The sequence below is a fragment of the Netta rufina genome (assembly GCF_964035555.1).
Source record: "Netta rufina genome assembly, chromosome: 1".
NCBI classification, from domain to species: Eukaryota; Metazoa; Chordata; class Aves; order Anseriformes; family Anatidae; genus Netta; species Netta rufina.
The window spans coordinates 156,009,189-156,035,811 of record NC_140123.1 but is presented as its reverse complement, the minus strand read 5'-3'; the positions used below and the strand labels follow the sequence as shown (position 1 = coordinate 156,035,811).

Genomic DNA, 26,623 nt, shown 5'->3' with positions numbered 1-26,623 from the left:
TTCTCCCCTTAAGAGAGATGGATTGCTGTCAGAACTGGACGAACTTCGACAATTTTCTTCTTGCAACATGTAATGAATCTTCTTAAGTCATCTAACGTTTCTCTCAACACAAAATGGAACGAGATAATATTTAGTGTGTGGATCTAATCTTAGCCCCATAGGAAATCTCAGCAGAGATGCTCTATAAAAACAGATTAATCTCTTATCTTGATCTAGTTCAAATTATAATGGAATCTACTTACATATGGACTATAAAAACAAACCCAACACGAATTTAATCTGTGCTTTATCTGGCTGCTATTACAGCCCTTTATCAAGTTTAGAAAGGATTTTGAAAGTTGGGCTGTGGGACTCAAGCCCCATGCACCTTAGCACTGTCGGAGGGGGAAGAGATTTGCCCTATCGACGCTTCTCGGATCTGCTAGTTACTCAGCATTTCGTGTAAGAATAGCGTCCTGATTCCCACTCGGGAACATAGAAAAGACAGTCACGGTCCTTCCTTCAGTCGGAGACGGGGGGCTGCTGGAGGGGGCGTCTGTCCCACCTCCTTCACGCGGGGACAAACCTGCTGGCTACAAAGGCCGGGGCGTGGGGGGGGGGGGGGGGGGGGGATTGCTCCAGCAGCTGCATGTGCTCTTTGAAATCCAAATCCTGTCCCACCGACCCCCTTCTCCCGCTCCGCTGTGCTTTCCAGCAAATTAGAGATACACGCAGTGCAAAATACAAACAGCGTTCTGCACATCAAAGAAATAGACGCCTTAGGAGCAAAATGCAAACGTGAAAAAGAAACACTCTAGCATGTTATGGCTGAAAATTCCTGCTTTTAACCTCCTCCCCCTCCCGGGAATTGATTTCCTATGTGTTTTGTTTTGTTTGTTTGTTTCCCCAAAATGAGCTCATTGTGAATTTTAAGTGCAGGAGACGTCTAAGTAACTAACGCTGATGTTTTACCAACAACCCCTCGATCTACCATAGCGAACCAGCCCGGCTCTGACTATGGAGCACTGAGCATTAACGCACCTTTGCAAACGAGCAAGCCAGAAGAAAAGCCCTTCTTTGCAAGCTACGCAGTCTTCCCTGCTGGCAGTTTGATTAATATTAGGACAATTCCGAAAATATACGGGCAACATTACCGGAGCGACCCCGAGGCTCTGAATGTATCGAGGGGCCTGGAGAATGTGTGGGGGGCTCTCTTGTCATTTCAGATGAATTGATTTCTTTTAAGGCATGAAATATGGGTCGACATTCTGGTTTCTAAGCACGAAGCTGAAGGAAGGTGTGAGACAGAAGGGACAGGGTCTAAGAAATAGATCCCTGTTCAGCTTGGAAGCACTAACAAATGGATGCATTGAGCTAACTTTGACAGGGACTGCTGGTTTTCAAGACTGGCTCGTCTGAAAGAACCGTTGCTTTTTTTTTCTTTTTTTTTTTTTAATTATTTTTTTTCTCTTCATTGCGATGTGTGCTAGATCTGATTTTAAAATGTGTAACTCAGCGATGCTGAAAGCCACAGGGCAATTTTGTTCCCGTCTTTCAGCACTCGGCTCTGTACAGTCTCAGCCTTATTTTGTCCTTTGCTGAGAGCTGCTTGTATCTTTCGAAACCTTAGTGTGCATTAAGGAGCATCTATCCCCGAGCCTTTAAACTCTCCGCCCTTCTTACCAGAAACGACTAGATGAATACAAAAAAGGACTTAGTGGTTAACCGATATGCTGCTAATATTTCATTCATGGGCCTCCCCCTCCTCCCCTCTTAAAACTTCAGCTCTTGGAAAAACAACATATTTTAAGCTTTCCACACAAATATTGATATTGGCAAATAAAGTCAGCCCCCAGTCTATGGTTAGAGACAGTATTCTTTTTGTTTCTACCCCAGGCAATCAAAATTAATCCACTGTATTACAAATTGCTTCGGAGTATTTCACTTTTCCTGACAAAACCCGTACCTGGGATATGTCACTGCGAGAGACCTTTTCCCTGAGACGTTTGTGCGGTGCTTGCTTCCAGAGGGTATCGGGGAGCAATGGGCGTGGGGGACCTGACCCAGCACGAAAGTCCCTTATTTCTGCCTGCATTTGTACCGGAGCAAGGACGGGGGCCGGGGGGGGGTGCGGGGGGGGGTTGGTGACGGGTTTGTTCGTCAAGTATCAATCAGCTAAAGCAGAGGTGCTGTAAGCGCGATGCCTCTCTTCGCCTCCTGCTTGCAGAGTAAGAGGTATCCGCCAAGAGAAAGCAAATTGCCCCCTCGACCGCATGGCACCCCATCCAGAGCATCCCTCCCCACCAGCGACACGAGGACCGGACTTCACGCCGGCTCATGGCCCAGCTGTGCACTGCATGGGCTCGGCAGCCACCCGAGATGCTACCTGCAATTGAGAATGGTATAAAACACAGCTTGTCGTTATTGGCTTTTATTCAGGCAAAACTCGCACAGAAATCAATGGGACTGAGCTCGTAACGAAGAATGAACGCACTGCTCGTAAAATGGAAAACGAATTTATTTAAGGAAATCCTTACACAAACACAGATTTCTCTGTGCTCTTTCTGGAGCTGGTGCACAGCGCTACGGTTTCAGGGACCGACACTGAAATTAGCAGCAGGAAGCGCACTTGGTTGCATCAAGATGGCTTTCACAGAAGCTGCAAATTATGAATAAACTGCGACGGAAGAAAAAACACCAGAAGTTATCACTTAGACGAGACTAAGTATTCTCTTCTCACCTGGCGCTGGAGAAAACACGTTTTTTTTGTGGCACGACTTCTTTTCTCACATTAAGCAAGTTGTTGTTTAAAGGAAAATTACTGGAGAACCTAATTAAATCGCGCAAATTACAACGTATTAGTCAGATTAGGGTCAAATTTACGGCTGACTTGGGTTCTTGCAATGAATAACCTCTAGACCTCCTACACATGGTGATGGTAGCAGAAGACATGCAGTTTTGAATGGACAACTCTAATTTAATGACACAAATTTAGCAGGAAAATAAAGCCTTTTTTATTCCCCCCCTCTTTTTTTTTTCTCTTACTTTTTCCTTTGTAGAGCGTTGTTCACAGGAATAGTAAACTGCTCTCACTTGAAATAGAAGCATTTATTCTTTATTAGAAATATACCTGATAGCTATAGCGATCTCCACTAAAAATTGTTTTGCCTTTGGCACAGCTGATTAATAGTGCTTATTTGCGCTCAGACTCCCTGAAGTAATGTCTAAATAACAACAACAACAACAACCACCACCTTTGGTTTCTTTGCCTAAGAGTAATTTACCAAATGAATAAGCTAGGAATACAGAAAATGCAACCCTCAGCTATTATTAACAAACATTTCTGATCATATCTTAACTTTGTCAAATCATCATTGGTTGTTACGAACATAAAATACTCTTGGTCTTTCTCTTTTATTACTGCGAGTAAAACTGCATTTCAGCCAGGGGTCATTTTACATCTACCTGGGTATTTGGTCTTCTTTAATGTTTGGATGAAAAACAAACAAAACAAACAAAAACAACTAGCTATGTAGACAGCAATCAGTCAGCTAAGAAACTAAGTAAAGGATGCTAATTCTAAACAAATCCATCGATCATTCAAGCGAGGACCAGAAGAGGAACAAATTGTAGTCCTTCTTGGCAGCTAGGTAAATGATAACCCGTTCCATCAGCATCCATGTCACAGAAATAGCAGAGGAAGTCCTTCTGTGCTCATGAAGAACAATCTGTCTATCTGCTCACGAATAACAATATAGTTCATAATGCCATTCATTTCAACTTCCAGCCTTCAACAACTTGTCAGTCTGAGGCAGATACAAAATATTTCTTCTAAAAATCTCCTGGAAAACCCGGTCCCTGCACTTTGGCCATCATGGGACTTCATAAACAACTCTCCAGTAGTTTTTTCGGTGCTAACTGAAAAAAACTCAGCCCAATTTGGCACCTTGAAGGTATCTTGAGGGTGGATCCAAGGAGGTATGATCAGCACTTTCCTGCCCATTACCTACCTTGAGGAACAATTTATCATTTATCCATTGAAATACATTGGCTGGTTTAGATTATTTATTTAGACTATATTGTTACTTCCAGGCCATACCTATGTTTCTTTCCTACTCTAATCACATTTCTCTGCTTCTGTGAGAAGACAGTGGCCCCCCATTCCTACTGAACTATGGTACATGCATGAACTGTACGACTTTCACACTTATCACACAAGATCTTACAAGTGATGAAGTTCACTGTGGGCCATGAGATTTCCATTCTCTAAGACCTTATTCAACATTGAACTCAGAAGTGACTGTCATTCATCTGCTTCCTACAGACTAACAGCCAAAGATCCAAACTCCTATGCTGGACTAATACTTTCCACAAATCTTATAAAAATAAAATTAGATAATTAGTTTCTCACTTAGGACTGTAAAAAGAAATAAGAGAGGAAAACTTATTTATTTATTTATTTATTTATTTATTTTTAGCTAGTACAGTTAAGTACAAACAGCTTGGATCTCAGATGTGAAATCAGACTAGTCAGACTTTTACATGGTTGTGTTCCTTTCCTGCCTTCTTGGGGCCATCCAGTAAAAACCACTTTTCTAATGTGTTTTTCTCATTACAGGAAACAGTATTAAGATATTGCAGTGTCCCAGAATATTAGCTTGGTTTCCATTAATGTTAATAGAATTAACTTCAGTGTATATCAAGGAAAGGCTGTGCCTCCAGAAATATAAATTTCTGTTATCATGATTAAAAAAAATAATAATAATAAAAAAAAAATTAAATAAATTCCTCACTGTGGGTATAATAGCTGTAGTTGGAGACCAAGTGGCTGCTTTGCAACCATGTGTCTGAAGTGAGATTTGGATGTAACCTGTGGCATATTTTTGAAAAATATAAATATTTCGTACAGCAGACCCTCATTTAATGAATGTATGATTGAGTACTATATTATTAGTACTAGATTATTGGTACTTAATTATAATGATTTACTAACCCAAAATGCAATACCAGCTCATCCTGGACCACAGCAATGTCTATCCTAAAGGCACATTGGGTACCCATTATTTGCAGATCTCTTAAAATAAGAAATTTACTTGAGCAGTAATCATTTGAGTAAACACAGCTACTGTCTGAAAAGTATCTAAAGAAGTAAGCAAGAAAACTGGCCTGTTATTCAGCTAGAAATATTTCGTCATCGTGTTTTGTCATTCAAATATGGACAATCTGAGTACCATTAACACCTCCTGATTCAGAATGCACTTCTCTGTTGCTGCAGGTAACGATGCTCCTAATGACACCTTTCGAACAAAGGAGCGTTTAAAGAATATACTGGCGATCAGAGTTCATGTTCACATAAATTATACGGCGAAAGCAATCTCAGTGATCCGTCCTGAGGAAAGGTTAAAAAACGCTGTTCGATTGGGTTTGGTAAACGACACCTACTAAAGGGTAAATGATTAAACTCACTTGTGTTGTTTCATCCTTGATTTTGAATTTTTTTTTTTTCTACAGAATGAGATTCTTTCAAGAATCGAGACTCATATAGGCAAGGAAAGGAAGATTTTCTGAAGTGTTTTTGTTTGTTTGTTTGTTTGTTTTTCACATGAAGTCTTTCTTCTTTCCTACTAAAGGATATACAGGGAAAAGAAAAAAGTGCTGAGCAGATTATGCTAGTTAACCGTGAAGAAGTTTAGAGCACCACAAAGGCAGCAGCACATTTAGAAATATGCAGTTTTAGGTATTTGGGGTTCATGTTTTCCTGGGCCGTCACATGGACTTGCTCTGAACTCAAGATCCAAGCACTCTACTCACAGCCACCCAAACATATCGAAATAGATTTTCAGAGGAACTTACTTTTAATTATGTGTTCTTGTCCTGAATAGGAATTGCTGTATTTGATAGAGTGGAGATAGAGGGGAAAAAACAAACAAACAAACAAAAAAACTACCAGAAAGAAAGAAAATAGAAAATATGAGGGAGACAAAAAGAAAGCATGAAACAGCTTTCTGCTGCTTGAAGTAGTCATGTCGTAAATATGTCACCAGATGTAGCATTCATGTTACTTCTGACCCTACATGTTGTAAGGTGTAAGAGCAACAGACATTTGCCCAGATTTCACCTTGGTCCTGAAAACAATAATGGTCTTTCTGCTAGCTTAAACAGAAATTGCGCCTTGGACTTTTACCCATATTTGACCAGACACACTGTACTTTCAACACTGCAATTCTTAAAAATGTACTGGATATAATAACAAGACATTCTATTACGTATTGCAATATTATCTAATGAAAACAACAATGTATTTTGGCATATTTTGTAACTTAATTTCTGTTAGGTATGCTACTTAACATATTCATGACAATATCAATTTATGGAATAGCAGACTAAGCATGTTATGAAACTCAAAAGGCATGTCAGCAAATCTTGTCACTCCAACATGTAATTTAGTAAGTTGTATGTTATAAAGCTACTACCTTTTCCTTACAAAATAAAGTGCCTTTAAAAATGTTGCCAAAACATTTTACTTAGGCTTGGTATTTCTAATTCAGAAACACCTGGAAAGCAAAAGAGATCAGGTATGAAAACTTTTGTAAAGTATATTTTTATTATACCATCTAACATTTATGAAATCTGAATAACAAATATCCTTGTTTTACTTTGCATCAGTTGCATTGATGTGCAGTATATTATGCACAGTCTAAATAGATGGAACATTCTGCAAGGAGTGCTGAATTGTAAACTGTTTGATTTTGCATTTTGATCTCCAGTTAGTACCCGTAATAGTGGTGGATCTATTTACTGACCATACTGCCACATACAATGACAAATATTTTGAACTAACAAAGCTTTCTTTCAAAACTAATATTCTTAATGATACAATTGAAATGACAAAAGCTGCAGTCTTTGGGGGTGATTTTTAAAAGGTATTATACAATATATTTAGAAATTTAGAATACTGAAAGTATGCAGTAGACTTGCTACATACATTGGGAAACTAACTAGACTGTAGAACCATCTAATGACATTTTATACTCTGCTGAAGACAACAGCATTTCCACAGTCAGGACAAGGAACTGTGCTGATCATCATTCCTCTAAAAGTGAATGAAATCTTCTCTGAAATAGGCTGCACTGGCTTTTCAAAATAAAGTGATAACAAAAAAAAAAAAAGTACCTTAATAGGATATAAGAAGGATGTGTCCAAAGAATGGCAACAAAAGAACCAGGGGGTATGACTTATGAGGAGTCAGTAAGAATACTTAGTTTATCCAGCTTAGAGGAGACTGAGGGGTGACCTCATTATAGTCTACAACTTCCTCATGAAGGGAAGTGGGGAAGGAGGTGCTCATGTCTTTTCTTTGCTCACCAGTGACAAGGATCAAAGGGAATGGTTTAAAGATGCAGATGTTCACATCGGGTATCAGGAAAAAATTCTTTACCAAGAGGATGGTCAGGTACTGGAACAGGCTCCCCAGGGAAGTGGTCATGGCACTGGGCCTGACAGAGTTCAAGTATGGATAACACTCTCAGAAATATGTTTCAATTCTTAGGTTGTCCTGTGTGGAGTCATGATGAGTTGGATTCAGTGATCCTTGTGGGTCTCTTTCAACTCAATATATTCAATGAGACTGTGATAGGAATGAGCAAAGTTATTGAACAGGTATCGACAGCAATGCTGCAATGTTTTGCATGGTATCAGCTGTCCTTGAATGTGAAAATGGATGTGAATATTCACAAAAATTGAGATAATTTCTTTGAAACATCAGTCACATGTATGTGTTAGCATATAAAAGCAACTCACAAAATAATATAATGAAATTTAAGTACATTTTGAAGACACAACATAAGAACTTATCTTCTGTAATGACTGAATTTTCAAGCCACATTATCCTTCCCAACTCTCTCTCAGTCTGTAAAGAATTGAGGATTCAGAATATTGGACAAAAACAGATGAGGAAATCCAAAGACAGACTTCTCAAGATCCGGTTAGCAACTTCAATACTCAAAGTGGAAAACATTAAAATGTTAGGCTTTGAAATAAATAAAATAAATAAAATAAAACTAAATTTAAAAACAAAAAAAAAAACAAAAAACAAAAAACACGACAAACCTTTTCTGTTGTGTATACCAATGAGCAAAGAATTCACTAGAAGTAATGAGTTAGATATCCATCTCAAGTTTTCTACCTCAAAGTAGTATTAATAGTTTATTATATAAACTAAATAATTTATTTTGTTTCTTTCTCTAGATCTCTTTGTACCACAGAACTTCTAAACATGGGTCTGAAGGACTACATGAACAAATAGAGTTGAGTTAACAGTGTCTTGTAGACGTAGGGTTATACTACCCCAGCACAAATAAGATCGTAGTAAATTTATTTTTCTTTAACCATCTAGGAAAAGGTTAGAAATATTTGAAAGTATAAAAGAGTTTAGCAGGTGACTTTATCATATTATTACAAAAATTTAGGGTGAAAGTTCAAGAGGATTTCTCACATTGTTAAAAAAAAATGCATCCCCACTATTTGTATGTTTCCAGCCTGCCATGAATTTTAGCTGCTTCAGTAAAATATTCTAAACTGACTTTAAGAATGACATTATTGGATGTCATAGTCCATAACACAGTTTATAAGCATGTATTTTATTTGTGAAAAATGAGTATTTAGAGATTTGATATACAGCATACATCATGAACTATTACTAACTACATTTGCACATCTCAACCACTTCTTATAAACAAGCCTAAACTTGCTCACTGTACAACAATTCATTCTTGTAGAGTTGATTGATTCTGTGTTCTAAACCACAGAAACATATAAGCAATTGAAAACACTAAGTATGACAATGTACTGACAGGTATAAAGTAATTTGACCAAAAACAAAACAAAACTAACAACCAAAAACCACTATAACTATGTATAATAAAATGTCGCATTTAGTTAACTGAAACTTATTATGCTGATAATAAACCTACATATACATATTCACATATAGATGTGTGAATATATATATATGTTTATATATATATGTATATATATGTGTGAATAATATACATATATATACGTATATATGTGTGTGAATATATATATTCATAGGCTTAAAAGGAAACAGTTCTCCACATGCTTTGGAAACCAAAAATTTGATTAAATCAACTAGTCAAACAATCTCCAATATTCAACTAACATTTTTAACCTTTTGCCTCTTTTTTCCTGTTCCCCATCCTCCGCTGAGCTGCACTGGATGGTCTCGAAATGATATCCGTTCTCTACAAGATGGACCCAGATGTGATTTATCTGGTGTAGATACATTCTTTTCTAAGCAACAAACAAATATATGAAATTAAACAACAGCAAACACTAAATTTAACTGCTTCATGTTTCTTTTAATATCACAAAATATATTGCTATGTCAAAAATTGATAGCAATCATGTTTTCTAACTCTGTATTCCTCTCTGTTTTAAAAGTTAAAGTATTTTCGTAAAGCAGTAATTTATGAAAAAAAAAGCCTTTATGAAAATAAACAGTAAAATTACTAAACAAAATTACCCTATCTTTAATAGAGCCATTATGTGTCCGTTTTGAGTATATTTTACACTGATAAATTAGCATTTTCCAAATTGAAGTAGGTCCAGTTCAGAAGACATATCAATTTATCAAGTTCTTGTTTTAATATCTTAGCAAATGAAAGCATTTCTTCTTTCAAAGCCCAGGAATACTTGGACTCTGAGAAAGTTGAATGATGCCAAAGCAAGTTTAAGCACACACATAAATGTATTAAATAAAAATAATTGTCATATATATAGATGACTGAATAATTTAGCTATATATTATATACTATTATATAATATTACATATATACATTATAAAATATACTGGTTATATACTGGCTATATACTAATTTAATAAACTAAACAACTATTGATTCAAATTATTATATTTATACAAAACAACATTTAACAGATGGAAATGTCTTTCTTAGACACCTATTAGCATGCTAAGTGTCTGAAAACAAATTAAACTTGCCAAGAGGATGATAAGATGTTCACAGTATAGCAGTTATATCTATCTATCTATCTATATACAATTAGTGTGATGGATTATCAAATACAAAATTTACAAACATTTTTTTTTGCCACCTATCAAAGGAAAAGATTACCAATTACATATCTTTAGTAAACATTTTTGATATGTCAACCTCTTGGTGCTTTGAAACAACAAAACTAAATTTCTCATAATAGCCACCCCAAAATAATAATAATAAAGTGCTTAAATTATATGATTGAACATGCTTATTTAGAAATATAGGTAACAATAGTGATACATTTTCAAACAGAACTTTTCTGTTTTCTTGTGGATACTTTTCTGTAGTCAGCTAGATCTAAATGTCAGGAGCTTTTACCAGCTTTGTGTTCCCTTTTATGAAATTTTTAATTATTGCAAATGCATCTTATAAATAGTTCTCTCTTTTTCTTTTCTAGTAGCTTTAATGCTTTAATAAGTAAACCTGTCTGTTTACTTATGGCTCTATGGCTATAGTCAATTGATTTTCTTTTTTTTTTTTTTTTCTATTTTTCTTTCTTTTTTTCTTGAGATATATAATTTACTCCAGGTCTACTTGATAGAGGTCTAAAATGCTACTGTCTTGCCTTTACAGGACCGCAGTTTTCTTGTCTTTGGATCCTTTTATTTGACACCTCAAATGGTAGAAGATATCTAGTACAGAAAGGCTTTTGTTAAAGAGCAAAGAATAAAGTTATTTAACTAAGCAGTAAACATTCTATTCATTCTTTTGACTGGGAACTGTAAGACATTCATTGAAAGCTAAGACCTTCAAATTTGTTAATTGATTAAGGAAACAAAAATACATCTAATATGGTGATAATATAAAAAAAAAAATGTGTCCCTCCATGAAAGATTTTAATTTTTTTTTTTCTGAATTTGGAAATGTTGTTAAACCATAAAAAGATTTAATACTGTGGAATATGACGTCTGAAGAAAAAGAAAGAATGAAAGAACGAAAGAAAAAGAAAGAAGGAAGGAAGGAAGGAAGGAAGGAAGGAAGGAAGGAAGGAAGGAAGGAAGGAAGGAAGGAAGGAAGGAAGGAAGGAAGGAAGGAAGGAAGGAAGGAAGGAAGGAAGGAAGGAAGGATGGATCTATTACATGTTTAAACTGGAAAAATATTTTGGGCTAGTGTATGCTTGAGACTGACTCTTTAATACATTCATCTTCAAGATTATATTAACGATAAAGGTATATTAAAGATAGCAGTTATTTCTATATTTTGATGAAAGAAATATTTGAATTACCTTTTGAATTAATATTGAATTATTTTGAATTATTTTGAAAAAAAGACAAATGTCAGAACAAAACCAATAATAATAAATTTGAAAATTAGTTTAAAAGTGACAGAGCCCAATGAATACAGAAAAAAGAAAGTCAAACATATCCTAATTGCCTAGCCTGGATTATTCCTAGACTAACAACCACACTTGATTATGAACTTATCTGTACCGATAAATATTATTTTCATGATGGATTTCAGAAATCTATAAATATAGTTTTCTGGCTTTCCACTTAAAACTATACACAATTCATTGCAAGGGATATATTGTCTCAACATTGCTGTGAAAGGTATATTATTCCATAAAACAATCCCTACAGACTTGCTGTAATTCGCTATAAGATACTTGTGAGAAGTCTTTACAAATTAGTAATATACCCTTTTATTTTGGCAGAATGATGGCAGTATCTGTCATAGCATGAATTGTACTTGTCTAAACTTCATGGTCAATAGTTCACATATTTATTTTTTATTTTTAATTGTAATTGATTTGTACATTGCTTAGAGGGTAGCATAGTCAAATATTTTGTAAGTAAAATGTAATAAGTTATTAGTTTTGAGTGTATATAATCTGTCTGACAAAACAACCTTCTATGTGAGAATCATAGCTCAGAATTTCTAGACCCTGTGGTCTCAGTAGCAGGGCAGGACAATTTCCTCAGCCTGAAGGTATTTTTGTAAAATTCCAGATACTCACTGCTCCCTTGAATCTGGGTTTAACAAATCAGAGGATATCCCAAACTCTGGTGGTCACGACGCTCTTTTTCTCTATGCAGTCTGTAGTGTTGGTTAGACTTTCTACTGTCTGCTTTAAGCTTTACCTACAGTATTGATCTAGAGAAAGTTAATCAAAGCATAGGCTACTCTATATCCTTCCTTCCCATCATTCATAGGATTCTTAGCATTTTCAGACAAATAAAATGAAATCATTGCAGGGAATGAACAACAAATTTAGAATGAAAATATCACCATGTTAGGCCTGTAAAGTGCAAAGCATAGAATCATTTTGGTTGGAAAAGACTGTCAGGTCCAACCATTCATCTAACACTACAAGTCCACTGCTAACCCATGTCCCTAAGTGACACATCCACATCTCTTAAATACCTCCAGGGATGGTAACTCCCTGGGCTGCCTGTCTAATCACCCTTCCCATGAAGAAATGCTTCCTGATATCAAGTCTAAACATCCCCTGGCACAACCTGAAGCCATTGCCTTGAGTCTGAGAAGAGAGATTGACACCTTCCTCATTACAAGCTTCTTTCAGGTACTTAAAGAGAACAGTGCTTTGTCACCTCCTCAGCCTCCTTTGCTCCAGATTAAACAAGTCCAGTTCCTTCAGCTGCTCACTCCCTTTGTATGTCCCACCTTAATGTCTTTGAAGTGGATATAAACATGCTTGCTCTTTTGAGAATGTACTTCTGATATCAACTCAATTGAACTGAGAGATGGGTATTATTATCAGCGTTGCTGTTCTAGTTAGTGGTCTAATTGGAGTGATGAAAAACTTCCATTGAGACAAAACAACATATTCCCTACAGAAGAATTCTCGAATAGTTACGTGCCAGACTGGTATAGAAGCATAATGAGGTTTGCTTACTCCTATTTATGTTATACCTAATTTTCAGACTTTGTAATTACAGAACTACTGGTTGCTTAAATGTTAATTATGATTGAGTGTTGTAAAGCAAAGAAACAGCTCATTTATGATGAAGGCGTAAGTCAAATATAAGACATCTTTTTATTGCATCTTCCTCCTAGAGCTTAATGGAATAACCAGAAAGGAAAATGAAAATATACAAATGGAATGCATTGCAAATATAGGACTTAACTGATTTATCATACATGTGCCATTAAATTTCTGTGCTTATTTTTAAGTCATATCTTCTTCTGTTCCATTGAGAATCCAGGCAAGAATCCACTCTTGAGGGAAACTAAGAGAAGCATTTCTAATAAGTATAAAGCAAGCGTCTAGGTTGAGTGTTGCAAGAAATAAAAATATCACATGTAAATTAAAACTAACTCTGCTATATTTTTGTGCCTGTGTTACAGCAGGTCTTCTAATTATACATTATTAAAACAGTCATTTTTTTTCCCTTCAGAAATATTCAATAAAGACAGGTCCATATCAAATGGTTAAAATTTTGTCTAAATAAAGGGGATGACGGAAGACAAGAATTTGGGGATGATGATGCCATTTTGAACTAAGAGACTGAACCTCCAAATGTTCCTTACAAATACAGCCTTGTTTTATTGTTTTATTTTTTAAAATCATTAAAGTGAACAGTTAACTGAAACCTTATTTGTTCCATTTATTTATGTTTATGCTTGTTATACTTCTCCTTGGAGATTATACTTGCTCAGGAGAAGTTTTACAAATTTACTGCTTTGTGAGATTCTTTAAGAACAGGTGAGAAAATAACATAAAGTTGGGAAGATACTTGGTTCAATGAACAGAAGAATAAAACAAGAGTTCACTAAACAACAATGATGGCTTGGAAATGCAAACATTTTGCATGTTCTACCCAAAGTATCTAAAATGCTGCAAGGCCAGATATTCATGAATTATTAAAATATTTTAAAACTGTGAGATACTGTACATGTTCTTCAGAGCATAGTTTATTTGGAAGTCTTACTTTACAATCCAATACTTTTTTTTTTTTTTTTTCAGATCTTTATAGTTCTCTTTTACAGCATTAGTAATAGATAAATAATAGATAAATGGTTTTCACAGGAAGCTTAGATTTGAAATACCTTATTTCTTCCCTAAATTACAATATGTGTCTTGCAAATGAATGTTTTGGGTATAAGTATACATTAACAAATAAAATTAATATTATCAGAACTTGATTGGAAAAATAAAAGGTGAAATTTAGAGTCTTAGTTTGTTATAAACAAATCTATAAGGCATATCTTTCATTTAGTAAGTGTACATACATACACAGGTATGCACACGTATATTTGTGATTTATGAAGAGTTGTAAACATGCATATAATACATTTTTTTAATGTTATATTCCATAAATGTAATGGGACTAAGCAAAAGGCAATAACAAAAAGATTCATATTCTTTCAAGCCCATATGTACGTATCTTTACTAAACAGAAATTAGAAGAAATACATTGTTTTTATTCTATAATGCAATGATAATTTTGCAACTATAACAATAAATAACAACAGCAACGATGACAACGTTTTTACCATTTATGGGTACTAGAATGAAATAGAACCTGGTATTAAGTATAATTTAACATGATATATAGTTATTCTAACACCCCCTCATATGGGAACAAATTGGTAGCCAAGAAAAACAATTTAATTTCTCCTATCTTGCAAGGGTTTGGAAGATTCAGGTTGTAAAAGTAATTTACTGTACTTTCATTTAATTGTAACTTTCAACTATATGAAGCTCGAGTATATTCTGAAATATATTCAGGTGCCTGTATATATCAAATAACTATTTCCTTTGACTACGTGCTGAAAGCTTGTCTTGGGTTTGGTTAACAAGCTTCTATTTCTAAGCAGTTACTTTTCTGTTGTTTAATCTGTTTTCTGCTATTGATTTGTTCTGGTCTTTTTTGGTTAAAACCTGGGTCTTTTAACAAATGTCAAGGTTTACATATCCTCTGTTTTGATAAGTAATGCAATATGTAAAATGCTTTGAATAAAATTCTTGGTGTCCAAAAAGAAAAGCTTGGTTAAACAGGTTATGGTAAAAATTTTATGATGCATAGTAGACATCATAGGGCATTTATCGATCCACCTAACATTGTGTGTCTGGAGAGAAAATTTATTTCAAAGTCTTTACCATATTGTATTACTTAAGAGCAAATACAGCATAAGAAGGCATGGAAAAAAAAAAATCAACATTTTAATGAAAGTGACCAGAACGAATCCTTAGCAGCAAAGCGTTTACATCAATTTAAGCTCTAGAAAGAAGCTAGTTCAGCAGGTCTATGAAAAGGTGAATGCAACAATCTCAGAAGAGTTACTTTTTAATATTGTTATTTATGGTATTTATGGCTATACTGAAGTCAAATCACAAATGTTCTCTTTTTCTTTTTTTTTTTTTTTTTAAGTTGCATTGTTTACATTAAAACAAACAAAATATTGTATTATAAATTTTCATAATGTTTTTATATTTCACACGTATATTTGAATAGTATTGAGAAGCCACAGGAGCATCTTATATGTAAAGATATATTTCCTTTCCCCATAGAGATCTGAAACTAAAACATTTTTTTTGGGGGGGGGGGGGGGGTGAGGGGGAGGGGGTAATTAATTTAATTAATTTAATTTGTTTATCAAACATTGATGCTATTCTAACCAGACCATACCAGCAATTACATATTTGATTAATCTCAGCTCTTCAACTCTTAACATGAAACTCAGACACATAAAGGAATTCATACAGATTTACAAGAATAATGATGTGTTATAAAAAGTTATTAATCACCTTTCTACACATAGAGATGAAAAAACATAAAAAACATAATGCTCCAAAGATGTTCCTTTAAAATACAACGTTTTCCTAACCATAAACAGGACTTTAGCAAATCTATTAAAGACCAATATTTCCTTTGTATTCCAGCTTCTTATCTATTTCCCAAATTTTGTCCATTTAAGACGAAATTTTACAGGCTGACTTATTGGCTTTGCCTGAAGTTTTCAGAAGTCAGTCTCTTCTAAGAAAAAAATACATGAGATATTTATGTTGCCCATTGCAGAAATGACTTGAAATTTGCCAAGCAACACAGCTTTGTTTTTTGAATCTGTCCAAATTTGATGAAGTATATAAAAATTGTTCCTACATGGTTGGAGGTGATTTTGGTTATGTTCCTTAAAACATCAGGCAACATTGAAACATGCTTTATCATGATGTTACAGGGAGCTAAGCATATCTGTTCCTAAAAACAATGTTGAAAGTCATGCTAGGTCAGGGAACTTAAGAGCCTGCTTGCTCTCTGTGACAGAGTCTAGCTACAGGAGCAATAGAGAAGAAGCAGGAAGGAAAGTGAGAGAAAGGCAGAGGGTTATTTAGTTATGAAGACGGCATACTGCAAGAACAGGGAAACACTTGGGTGTTTTATCTGTGGATAGAGGAAAAGCAGGAAAAATGATTTATTTTTTTTTTCTTTGTGTATTAGATACATGTATCATAGTGAAATCTGGTTTACTAGTCTGGCTTACTGGGTTTGATTAAGACAGGACTCCACCTTAGAAATTCATTTTACCTTCATGATCATAGACATCATGATCATTCTGTCCATTTATGAGAGAAGCCTTCCTCCCAAACAGATAATATTGATAAATAGCTCTCTGAAAATGAATGGTGACACTTATGCCGATTCACTTTATTTGCAAATTCAGGACTTAGAAATCTATACTGGAAAGAAATTTATGGCACGTCTTTTTATTGTTTTTGTTTTGCTTATTTATTTTCCTGGTTTTAGCATTGTAAACTGCTTGTTCCATTTTTAATAACTTTTCTAGAAGGAGTACTGCACTTTTGTATTACTTAATCAAACATCTTCCCAGTCAGGAAAAAAAATAATAAATCAATAACTGAATTTAAGATGCTCTCAAAGAATGATAGCTAGACATACACTGTCACTAATTAATTTATTTTGTGAATTAATCAATTCCTCATTTGACACAGCCCTTGATTTTATCAGTCTATTTTAACTAATCTGTGGTTTGCATGGTTGTACCTGTGTATATCCATCTGTAACATTACTCCTTTGTTGACATGACAGCTTCCTAATAGTCTACACAGTTCACAAATGAGGAGGAGGCCCTTTGCCTTTCCTAACAGTTAAATATATAATGATCCTTTCAACAGTGGGTATATAAACTTTACAGAAGTATAGAAGTATAGTACATATCTCAATTGTCATTTCAGCAGTTAGAAGAACTGGAAAGTCAAAATGACATACCTAATATCAACTAACAGGCTACTTACAGAACCAGGAAAAAAAAAAAAAAAAAAAAAAAAAAAAAAAAAAAAGCCAAAATTCTTGAATCTGCTGTTAAATATTTACTCTCATGTGGATAAATGTATACTATCAGAACCATTCATTTACCATACCCACAAAAAAGTACTTTTTAAAATATCTGTCTATGCATGAACAAGTTCCCTCGTGCTGTGTATTTTTGCATATAGGACATCAAGTAAAGTTCAGTATACTGAAGGATTCTTAAAATATAATGAAGAATATTGTATAGATTTACAATATTGGATTATAAATCCATTATAATTGGATATTTATTGGATTTATAAATCCAATATATAATATATAATATTGGATTTATTCACTTTTTTTTTTTTTTTTTTAATTCACTTCCTTTTCACAGCTTCTTGCCTAAGCACCACCCTAATGTGGCTAAGAGTTTCCAGACTCAGGTTATTTTGTATTTTTTTTCAGCATACAACATAGGCTTAATCCATTTCTAACTGTTTTCCTCTGACAAAATATATATATGTTATGCAAAAAAGTGGTGGAATATCATCTCTTTTCATATTTTGTATTCTGGTAAGATGTACAGAGGAATCTCAGTGGAAAAAATATATTGAAATGATGTTCACAGCAATAATCATAATTCTCTAGTACGTTTCAAAACCTGGTAAATTTTAACTACTTCAGAACTGTGGAACCCTTTTTCATCCATTCTATACATTCATTTCCTGAGAACAAAAATATTCATAGTATGGAATTATCCCATAATCTTTTACTGGACAAAATGCATATCTTAACATTCATGTGGTCATACTACCAGATGTGGCTTACAGAAGAGATAGCTTTATTCCTAATATAGTGATAGCAGTTGTGATTTTCTCAAGTAAATTGGGTTCATCATTTTTTAATTGGTACAAGTAATTAGTACTGTAAATATCCCTTATACACTTACAGCATTTCTACATGTTTCTAAGGAGAAAGCATAATTTTTATATATTTACATAGTATAAATCTTCTAGAAATTCTACTAAGTAAGTAAATAGCAAGAAACTGAAAGGACTGCTAAATAAGTACTTCCATATTTGATCATATGTTTCTAAAATGTTCCTTACTCAGTTTCTGTAACATGGCAAACTTCTAATGGAGACTGTATGAGAAAAAAGAAAGAGCGGAAGGAAAGAAGGAAGGAAGGAAGGAAGGAAGGAAGGAAGGAAGGAAGGAAGGAAGGAAGGAAGGAAGGAAGGAAGGAAGGAAGGAAGGAAGGAAGGAAGGAAGGAAGGAAGGAAGGAAGGAAGGAAGGAAGAAGGGAAGGAGGGAAGGAGGGAAGGAGGGAAGGAGGGAAGGAGGGAAGGAGGGAAGGAGGGAAGGAGGGAAGGAGGGAAGGAGGGAAGGAGGGAAGGAGGGAAGGAGGGAAGGAGGGAAGGAGGGAAGGAAGGAAGGAAGGAAGGAAGGAAGGAAGGAAGGAAGGAAGGAAGGAAGGAAGGAAGGAAGGAAGGAAGGAAGGAAGGAAGGAAAAATACCAGCTGAAGTTTCTCAGTAAAACATAAATGAGAGTAAAGGATGAAGAGGGATCTTAAAAATGAAATGTTTACTGCACACAAAGAGTTTACAATTCCTAAATGAAAGACAGCAGTTATGGAACTGGAATATATAGACAATTATAATGGTAAGGGGAAAGGAGCAGGAAAGCAGGCATTTTTTGAGAAGTAAAGATGTATCATGCTCCTTAAAACAAAGCTGAAAATTTTCTTAGGGATTCTGATTTATCAAGAGAAAGGGAGGCAATAAAAAAAAAAAAAAAAGAAAAAAAAAAGAAAAAAAAAAGTGGGATTCTCTCAAGAAGAAGAATAAGAATTGAAAGGTGTAATAAGGAAAGTGAAAAAAATGAGCAAAGTTAAGGGAGGTTTTTATTTATTTATTTATTGGTTGGTTGGTTGATTGTTTTTTTTTTTTCTCTACTGAGTTGGAAGTCTTTCCACTGTAAGAACAGCTTTATTAAACTTCATTAATTTAATTTCACAGAGTATGAGAATGGTAGAGTTGAAATTTATCTGAGAAATTAAACCAATACACGTCTGCAGTGGAGATAGCAATTAAAGGTCATGTTTAGAACTAGGGGTGATTAAGGAGTTACAAGGTTGAGCTCCAAGCATTTTTGTTTGTTTGTTTTGTGTTTTTTTTTTTTTTTTTTTAATTTTGTTTCACAAAAAATAATATTTTACGGAAATCAGAGACTCTCTGAAAGACTAAGGAAGAAAAGAATTGAGAATAACAGGTAGCATTTTAAGTAACAATGAGTGGCCCAGCTCCCATTACATTCTACTTTCAAATTCTAGTGCTTCTGGGAAGTCCAGTCAGATTGCAGGTCACAAAACAAGAAAGTAAAAGAGAATAAAATTTAAGATTTGTAGAGTACAGAAAAACACAAAATGCTGATGATAGGTAGACAATGTAGTTTTACATCTCATCTCAATGTACAACATTGATTGTATGTAACCAGTCTGGGATGATAGAATGGAGTTTATGATTGTCATAACCTACTCACAAACTCTGGATTAGCATAAAAAAAAAAACATCTAGCTTGTTATCAAAAAATAATTACTCAATTTCTAATTCTTGCAAAAAAAATTCATTGTCCACCTTGTACCTTAGTGTTAACTACACTATTATTGCTCTATTCACTAACAAATTTTCTAATTATTCACTAAAAAATTTTATAACCAGTAATTCACACCAGTATTCACAGAGCTAATAAAGATTTTAATAAAACTCTGTAAGGCACTAACCACATCACAGACCATGGGTATGTGTTACAGAGAAGGTACACATCAGATAAAAATATCTTTCTCTTCTGCCATTTTTTTAAAGAAAGCAAGGTGAGTTAATGTAAAAAACTTAAAGGCAGAAAATACAGTCAGCAAAAGTCTTTTAAACTTGCTTCCTTTTGCAACTCATTGGCACAAAGTATCAGAAAGATCAAGACCTTAGCAGATTGACGAGAATGGACAAAAAATTTAAAAATAAAAATAAAAGCCCCCAAACATTAAGAAATAGAAAAGAAAAAATAACCAGAGAGCAGAAAGAAATAACTATGATTTTTGGAAGGAATACAAGGTGGTATATTTGAGAACATAATGTACTGGCCGTCAATCCAGGCAAGGTTCCAAACTGGATAGATAACTAGTCTGACCGAGCACTTTTTATCCTTTCTTAATGTTATATCTTTTACTTACTTTTTTTTTTTTTTGTTAATATAATTTAACCCATATCAGTCTTTTCCCTTTGAACATATAACAGAGAAGCACATTAAATATCCTAAGTGCTATACAGAAATGCTTTCCTTTGCCTAAGATGTACTAGGTCCACAGCATTTCCTTTATTATTAAAATTATTTTTGTGTCAAAGAACAGAATTAAGTTAGTTTGGGATTAATTCATTCCATCCATTTTTTTTTTTCAGAAACACCTAGTAATTTCTGGTGATAACAATCTTTAAAATCTTTAACCTTAACTTCAGAAATGCTAAGAACCTATCCTCAGCAAATAAGGCCTACAAAAAGTACATTGAAAATTGGCAGTTCCCCAAAATACTTCTGAAAATGTTGACTTAGCCTTTCTAAAAACACCGCTGAATTAAAGCAGTGAAGCAGTCTACATGTTTTGTCTTTACAAAAACATGATCTACAGTCATGACCCAGCAATATATGAAAGGCATTTTTTTCAGTATCACACAATTTTTTATTTTTTTTTTTTCAGTAAATGTACCTAAAATAATTTATTCTGTATTTTTAGACCTGCTTTTTCAATCTGGAGGATCTCAATGATTTATTGATGCATTAACTGAATTACAAATTATATATAAGAAACATATATGATATCCATAACATCTCTTAAATTTAGTAACATCTCTCAGCTGTACAGCACAATTTGCCAAAGACTCCCTACCAATAATTAGAATGTAAAGTGGTAGTGTAGCTATGTTTTGTTGATTAAATCTTGTCAGATCATTGAGGTCAAATTCTCCTGAAAAGTGGTGTAAGGACTTGATTTAATAATTAGTTAAAATGGAAACATGTCCAAAGTCACAGTCCCTTTTCTAATCTCTTCAGTAATATCAATTCATTGTTAATTCAAAATGAACACACCTACTGAATCACTAAAACACTTTCCAGGCTTCTTCGTTAAATATTTCAGAATGCAAAACCAAGAGGGAATACAGCAGGAAATTATCATATAATTAATATAATTTTCATATAAAAAAGAGGCAAACATTTAATGATTAAAGATTATGATTTATGATTATGATTTAATGATTAAAGATTAAGGTCCCCATTGAGCTAATAATTTATTGTAAATTATTGAAGAGCAAACTGAACTAATATAATAAACATGCTTATTTACTTGATATTAATTGTAGAAAGACAACAGTAATATCTGGTTTTATAAGTAATATGCATTTCAGTTTAATGTATCATCACTGTTTAGCCTTCTCATATCCACAATGAAAAAAATGTATAGAAAATAATACATACAGAAACATATATAGAAAAACATAAATCGTCTGCCCTTTTTTCCTTAGTTCCTCAACTACAGAAAGGAGAATGAACATGTAAATGTGCTTATATAGATATGTCTTTTGTGAAAATACATATATTACCAGACACAGTAGACTGTCTGTCTCTCACACTTATGACTCTGCCAGTTGGATTGTTCTCTGCTTCTTTCCTAGACTCTTCATTTTGAAAGCATAATACAATGGGACTTTTTTATTTACTGTACTAAAGCTCCTAAGGCAAGTTCTGCATAACAGTTCTCTCTTCAGAGAAAGAGCTGATTCTTATTTATTTTTCTGGATGGCAGGATAGTGCAGGTTATACATTATACATTATACAGCAGTTATACATTAATATGAAAGTGGTGTATACTACCTAACTCAATTATTCCAGATATGCATACATTCTATTCTGAACATATGAATATAATGATAATTTTTCTGTTGACATTTGCAGCTCAGCTACTAAATTCAGGATCCTAGTAGTCAGCAATCTCATCTAATTTAAATGGTGGGGCTTCATTAGTAGCCAACGGAGAGAAACTGGAAAATTCAGGATGCAATTCAAGTTTTTCTAACATGGTAGGCAGACAAAGAATTTTATTCTTTCCTGATGGCTGCACTTAACTGAGACTAGGATGCTACATTTTATCTAATCTAATTTTAGGAATGTAAACTTTGACACAAATAATTTCAAGAAACTGCATTGCCTAAATGGATTTATGAATTCTAATAATTTTTCCAGAGTTATTTAATAATGCTTATATTTTCCACAATGAAAATTTGGGGCCTTTGAATTAAATTTATTTGAATAATTCAGTTTGTACACAAATGACAAAATATAGTACATCGTATTAGAAATATGCTAACATATTCTTCAGCTACATTATGCAAAATAAAACATGAATCCGAAAATGGTATCATTTTATGACTTTCAAGCATTATTCTATTTTTTCATATACATGTTCTTCTTTTAATTTGTATGATATTAAAGATTGATAAAAATAAAGGGATCCTCTGCCACTGAGCTACAGTAAGTTCTGTAGGATGCATATACTACAGCATTATTGGTAACTAACATGACAGAAATCTATGGCTTGATTAAGATATGTGTTATGGTATTTAGTTAACAGAAGTTGTATTTTCCAAATCTATTTTGGGGAAAAAAAATGAAGGAGAACATAAAACAATAATATTTTTAGCATAAAATATTCTGTTTGTAGTATAAAGAAACAATATTTTATGAACTTGGGCATCGGAAGACCTAGTATATGTCACACCGCCTGTGGGTTAAAATTACAAGAGGAAAGTCCATTGATATTAATGATGCATTTTTTACACAGAACCATAGAAAACATATGAAAAGGTTTCAGGTAAGAAACAGAAGAATAATTAGCATATGTTATTAGGGATTCCAAGCATGCTTAGTTCCACAAAACTATTTTAAAGTGACCTTTAAAACTGGTATTGAAAAAACCCATAACTTACTTGAAGATCTTGCTGAGTGTCTGTGTGGCTGCTTATTTTTTTCTCTGTTCTTAGTCAAAGCACTTCCACTGGCCATGGAAACAAGATCTAAATCCGTGTCTTCTCTGCTTACAGGGCTTGCCTGGAAGCAGTGGGAGAGAATGTACACAATCATGAAACAAAATGTAACATTTTCTGAATGCAGCTCACATTACCCCAAATAAACAAACAGGGCCTGTCAAACAACCTTCTTCAAAATGATACCACAATCCTTTATTGTTGCCTAGGCTGAACAAATGCACTATGTCAAAGCATTTTTGTAAATAGGAGCCGATCTTAAAATTGTGGTTTGTGATCTGAGTCAATGCAGCAACAAAAGAAAACATTTTAGTACAGTAATTTTGAAGAAAATCAATCTTGCAGATGGTTGATGAAACCTTAAACAGCTTAAGATCATTTACTGACCAGTCTATAATTTAAGTTATAGCTGAATGTCAGAGATGTCATATTGGATTATTTTCTGCAATATTTATGTTTTATCCAGGACATGTATCACTTCAATCAATCAAAGACCCAGTAAGTAATTTAATCTTTTAGTTTTTTGCTACTTAACCATATCCATCAGTTAGCATTTAAATTATAGTTTAGGTAAGAGTATTTTATTAATTAGGAACTCCTACATTTTGGCATGAGGCATGTTACCTGTACCTCAATATGGCAAAATAGAAAAGAAAATCATCTTTTAGATTAGCCAGAGGTCCTTGTTTTGGCACCATGTATGGTAACGGTTAAAAATATTGACCTGGAAGATATCACACACTGTAAATTGTCGAGAGTCACTTTTTTTTTTTTTTTTTCCTAGCAATTACTACATATTTACTCAACAAGAACTCTCTTTCCTTGAAATTAAAAGCTATTCAATGTCTAAAGCAGTTATCCAACAATACTATTCATTAGATATTGAGGACCAGCAACACTGACCAGGAAAAATCAGACACTGGAGAAGAGAGATCTACAAAATCCCCAGTATAGACCTAGTCAGCTGAAGTACTGACCATAGGTATACACTTAAATTTTCTGTTCTCTGGCACTTCAAAAGTGGAGTCCAGAATGCAGATTAAGCCTTTCCTCCATCAGTGCCGAAAAGCCACAAATCCTGTAAGAACCTAGGTGTCTGAGTAGAGTCCACTTTTTCAACTTAAACAAACAAACAGAAAAACAAACAAAACCAGAGAGAGAAAGAGAAAGAAAATTCTGGTAGCAATGCAACAAAACTTTCACACAATATACTAGTAGCTAGACTGCTTGATCAGGCTTTGGGAGACTGGGTCTCAATTCCTTCCTCAGGCAGCTAAGGCCTGCAGCTCCCTTTTTCTCAGGAAAATGCCATGACTGTAAAGTTGTAGGTTATTCTGGAGGAGACAATCTCCAGACTTCCTGTTCAAACCAGCTCACTGTACCAAGAGAAGCATTGCTCCAATGTAGACAAGCTTTGTAGTCCAGTCTAACAGAGAACTCAAATGAAATGGAGACCTGTTTCATTTCTTTGTCTTTATCCAGGCACTGTTTAATGTAAAATTCATTAAAAACTTCATGCCATTTTCAAACGAACAACTCCAAAGATACAGAGATTTTATGCTCTTCCTTAGTGACTGTGTACCCTTTGTGTCAGCACAAAGTTTATTTGTTGCTTCCTTCTGTCTTTTATATATTTAATGACCATTATTTTAAAGTTTCACTTTGCACAGGTAGCGGGATTCATTATTGTTGTTAATATCAATTTTATTTGCTTTTTCATAGCAATATTAAGAAATTGCATAGATATTGCATGTTTAAAATTTTAAAATTAAAACTTTTAGTTTCTCTTGAATTGAAATAATGCAATCAATGTGATTCTCAGAGAGATTCTAAACAATGGAATTGATCATTCTTATTTCCATCTAAAGTGTTTCAATGCATAGCAGAAGTTATGTCACAGTTTGCAAAGACACAGAAGGCCACAGCATTTTAAGCAACTTACTTTTACATGGAATTATTATCTACCTACCATCATAGAAGCTGAGGTTTCATCACCTTATAGACTACATTATTCAGGGTCATATGCTAGATTTTAATTTGGCTGTCTGGCTCTCTCATATAAAATATTTGTTATATTCTTTCAAGTAAAGACAAGTGTTTTCAGCCAATTACAATCAAAGTAAATCTTAAAGCTGTATTAATCTCTGGAGCAAACTTAATTAATTAAGGTTTGTAAAGAACCTGATTAAATGTCCTCTGAAAGTAATTAAAACCTTCCCTTTTACTCCTATAGCTTAGAGCCAAAATTTAGAAGAAATTTAAGATACTGGTACAATTTTTCAGAGTACAGTATTGGACTTCAGTCTGTAGCGCATTTAAAATTTTGGATATTTTGCCCTTAGCTTTATTATTACAAAATATTTTTTTTTCCTATTAGTTGGAAATTAATTTTATCAGAAGGAATATTTGTCCTGAATACAGTTCTGCATACAAATATTCACCTATTTTTACATTAAATTATCAAGGTATTCTGTAATCTTCTGAGGTAAAAAATTGCTGCTAATTTCAAGTTACATAAATTTTGAGATGCTGATCAGTAGTGAAGTGGTTAACTATGTAGGTAACTTCAAGTAAATATGCAACAAAGATGAATAGGGAAGTCTATTCTACTTCTAATTCAGGAAAATCATATTTAATTTAAAGTGCCCAGCTTAAATTGTAAGCCAGCATGCCTTCTAGTACCACTTATGTGGTAGTATTAACCAAATTATCAAGATTAATAAAACAAGATCTTAAATTTACTGCAGGCTACTAAATAGGGTTTATTCTCCAATGAAAAGGGCTAAGACTTCTATGACTTTATTGTTAATATGCAAACACAGAAATACTATTTTGGGTCAGCTAAAAACAAAGTCTTAACTCTTGGAATGCATACAGATATCAGTTAGAAAACTACATTAATCTAGTATGTTCAGAATCCAGGCTTATGTAGCACATACAAGTTAGGGATGCTATTACACACCAAGAAACTCTATAAACGAGCATATGACAATAAATGACTGGAAATGCCAAGGAATGTTTTCCTGTTCTAATTCTCTCTCTGTTTCTCCCTCCCTTTTCTTCTCTCTCTTCCTCCCTCCCTCTCTCTCTCTCTCTCTGTGTTTGATTTGGTGAATGTATATTTTCATCTTTCTTTCAAATTACCAGCACTTTTCCTACTTTTTTGGTAATGATTACTGCTGAATGTTAACTTAATTATTGTCATGATTTTGTAGCTTTTAACTGAGTTACTTTGCAGAAGCATTAGGATTATGT

At 33.9% G+C, this 26,623-nt stretch overlaps 1 protein-coding gene across 1 annotated transcript in view; it reads right to left on the bottom strand.

The window, feature by feature from the left end:
* Positions 1-9,151: 9,151 nt before the first annotated feature.
* LRRIQ1 (leucine rich repeats and IQ motif containing 1) overlaps positions 9,152-26,623 on the bottom strand; it is a gene marked incomplete at both ends in the record, with an annotated part of 111,263 nt that continues 93,791 nt past the window's right edge. Inside the window, 2 exons of the mRNA XM_084306004.1 lie at positions 9,152-9,291; positions 23,312-23,432. Coding sequence (XP_084162130.1) covers positions 9,152-9,291; positions 23,312-23,432 — 261 coding nt within the window. The remainder of the gene's footprint in view (positions 9,292-23,311; positions 23,433-26,623) is intronic.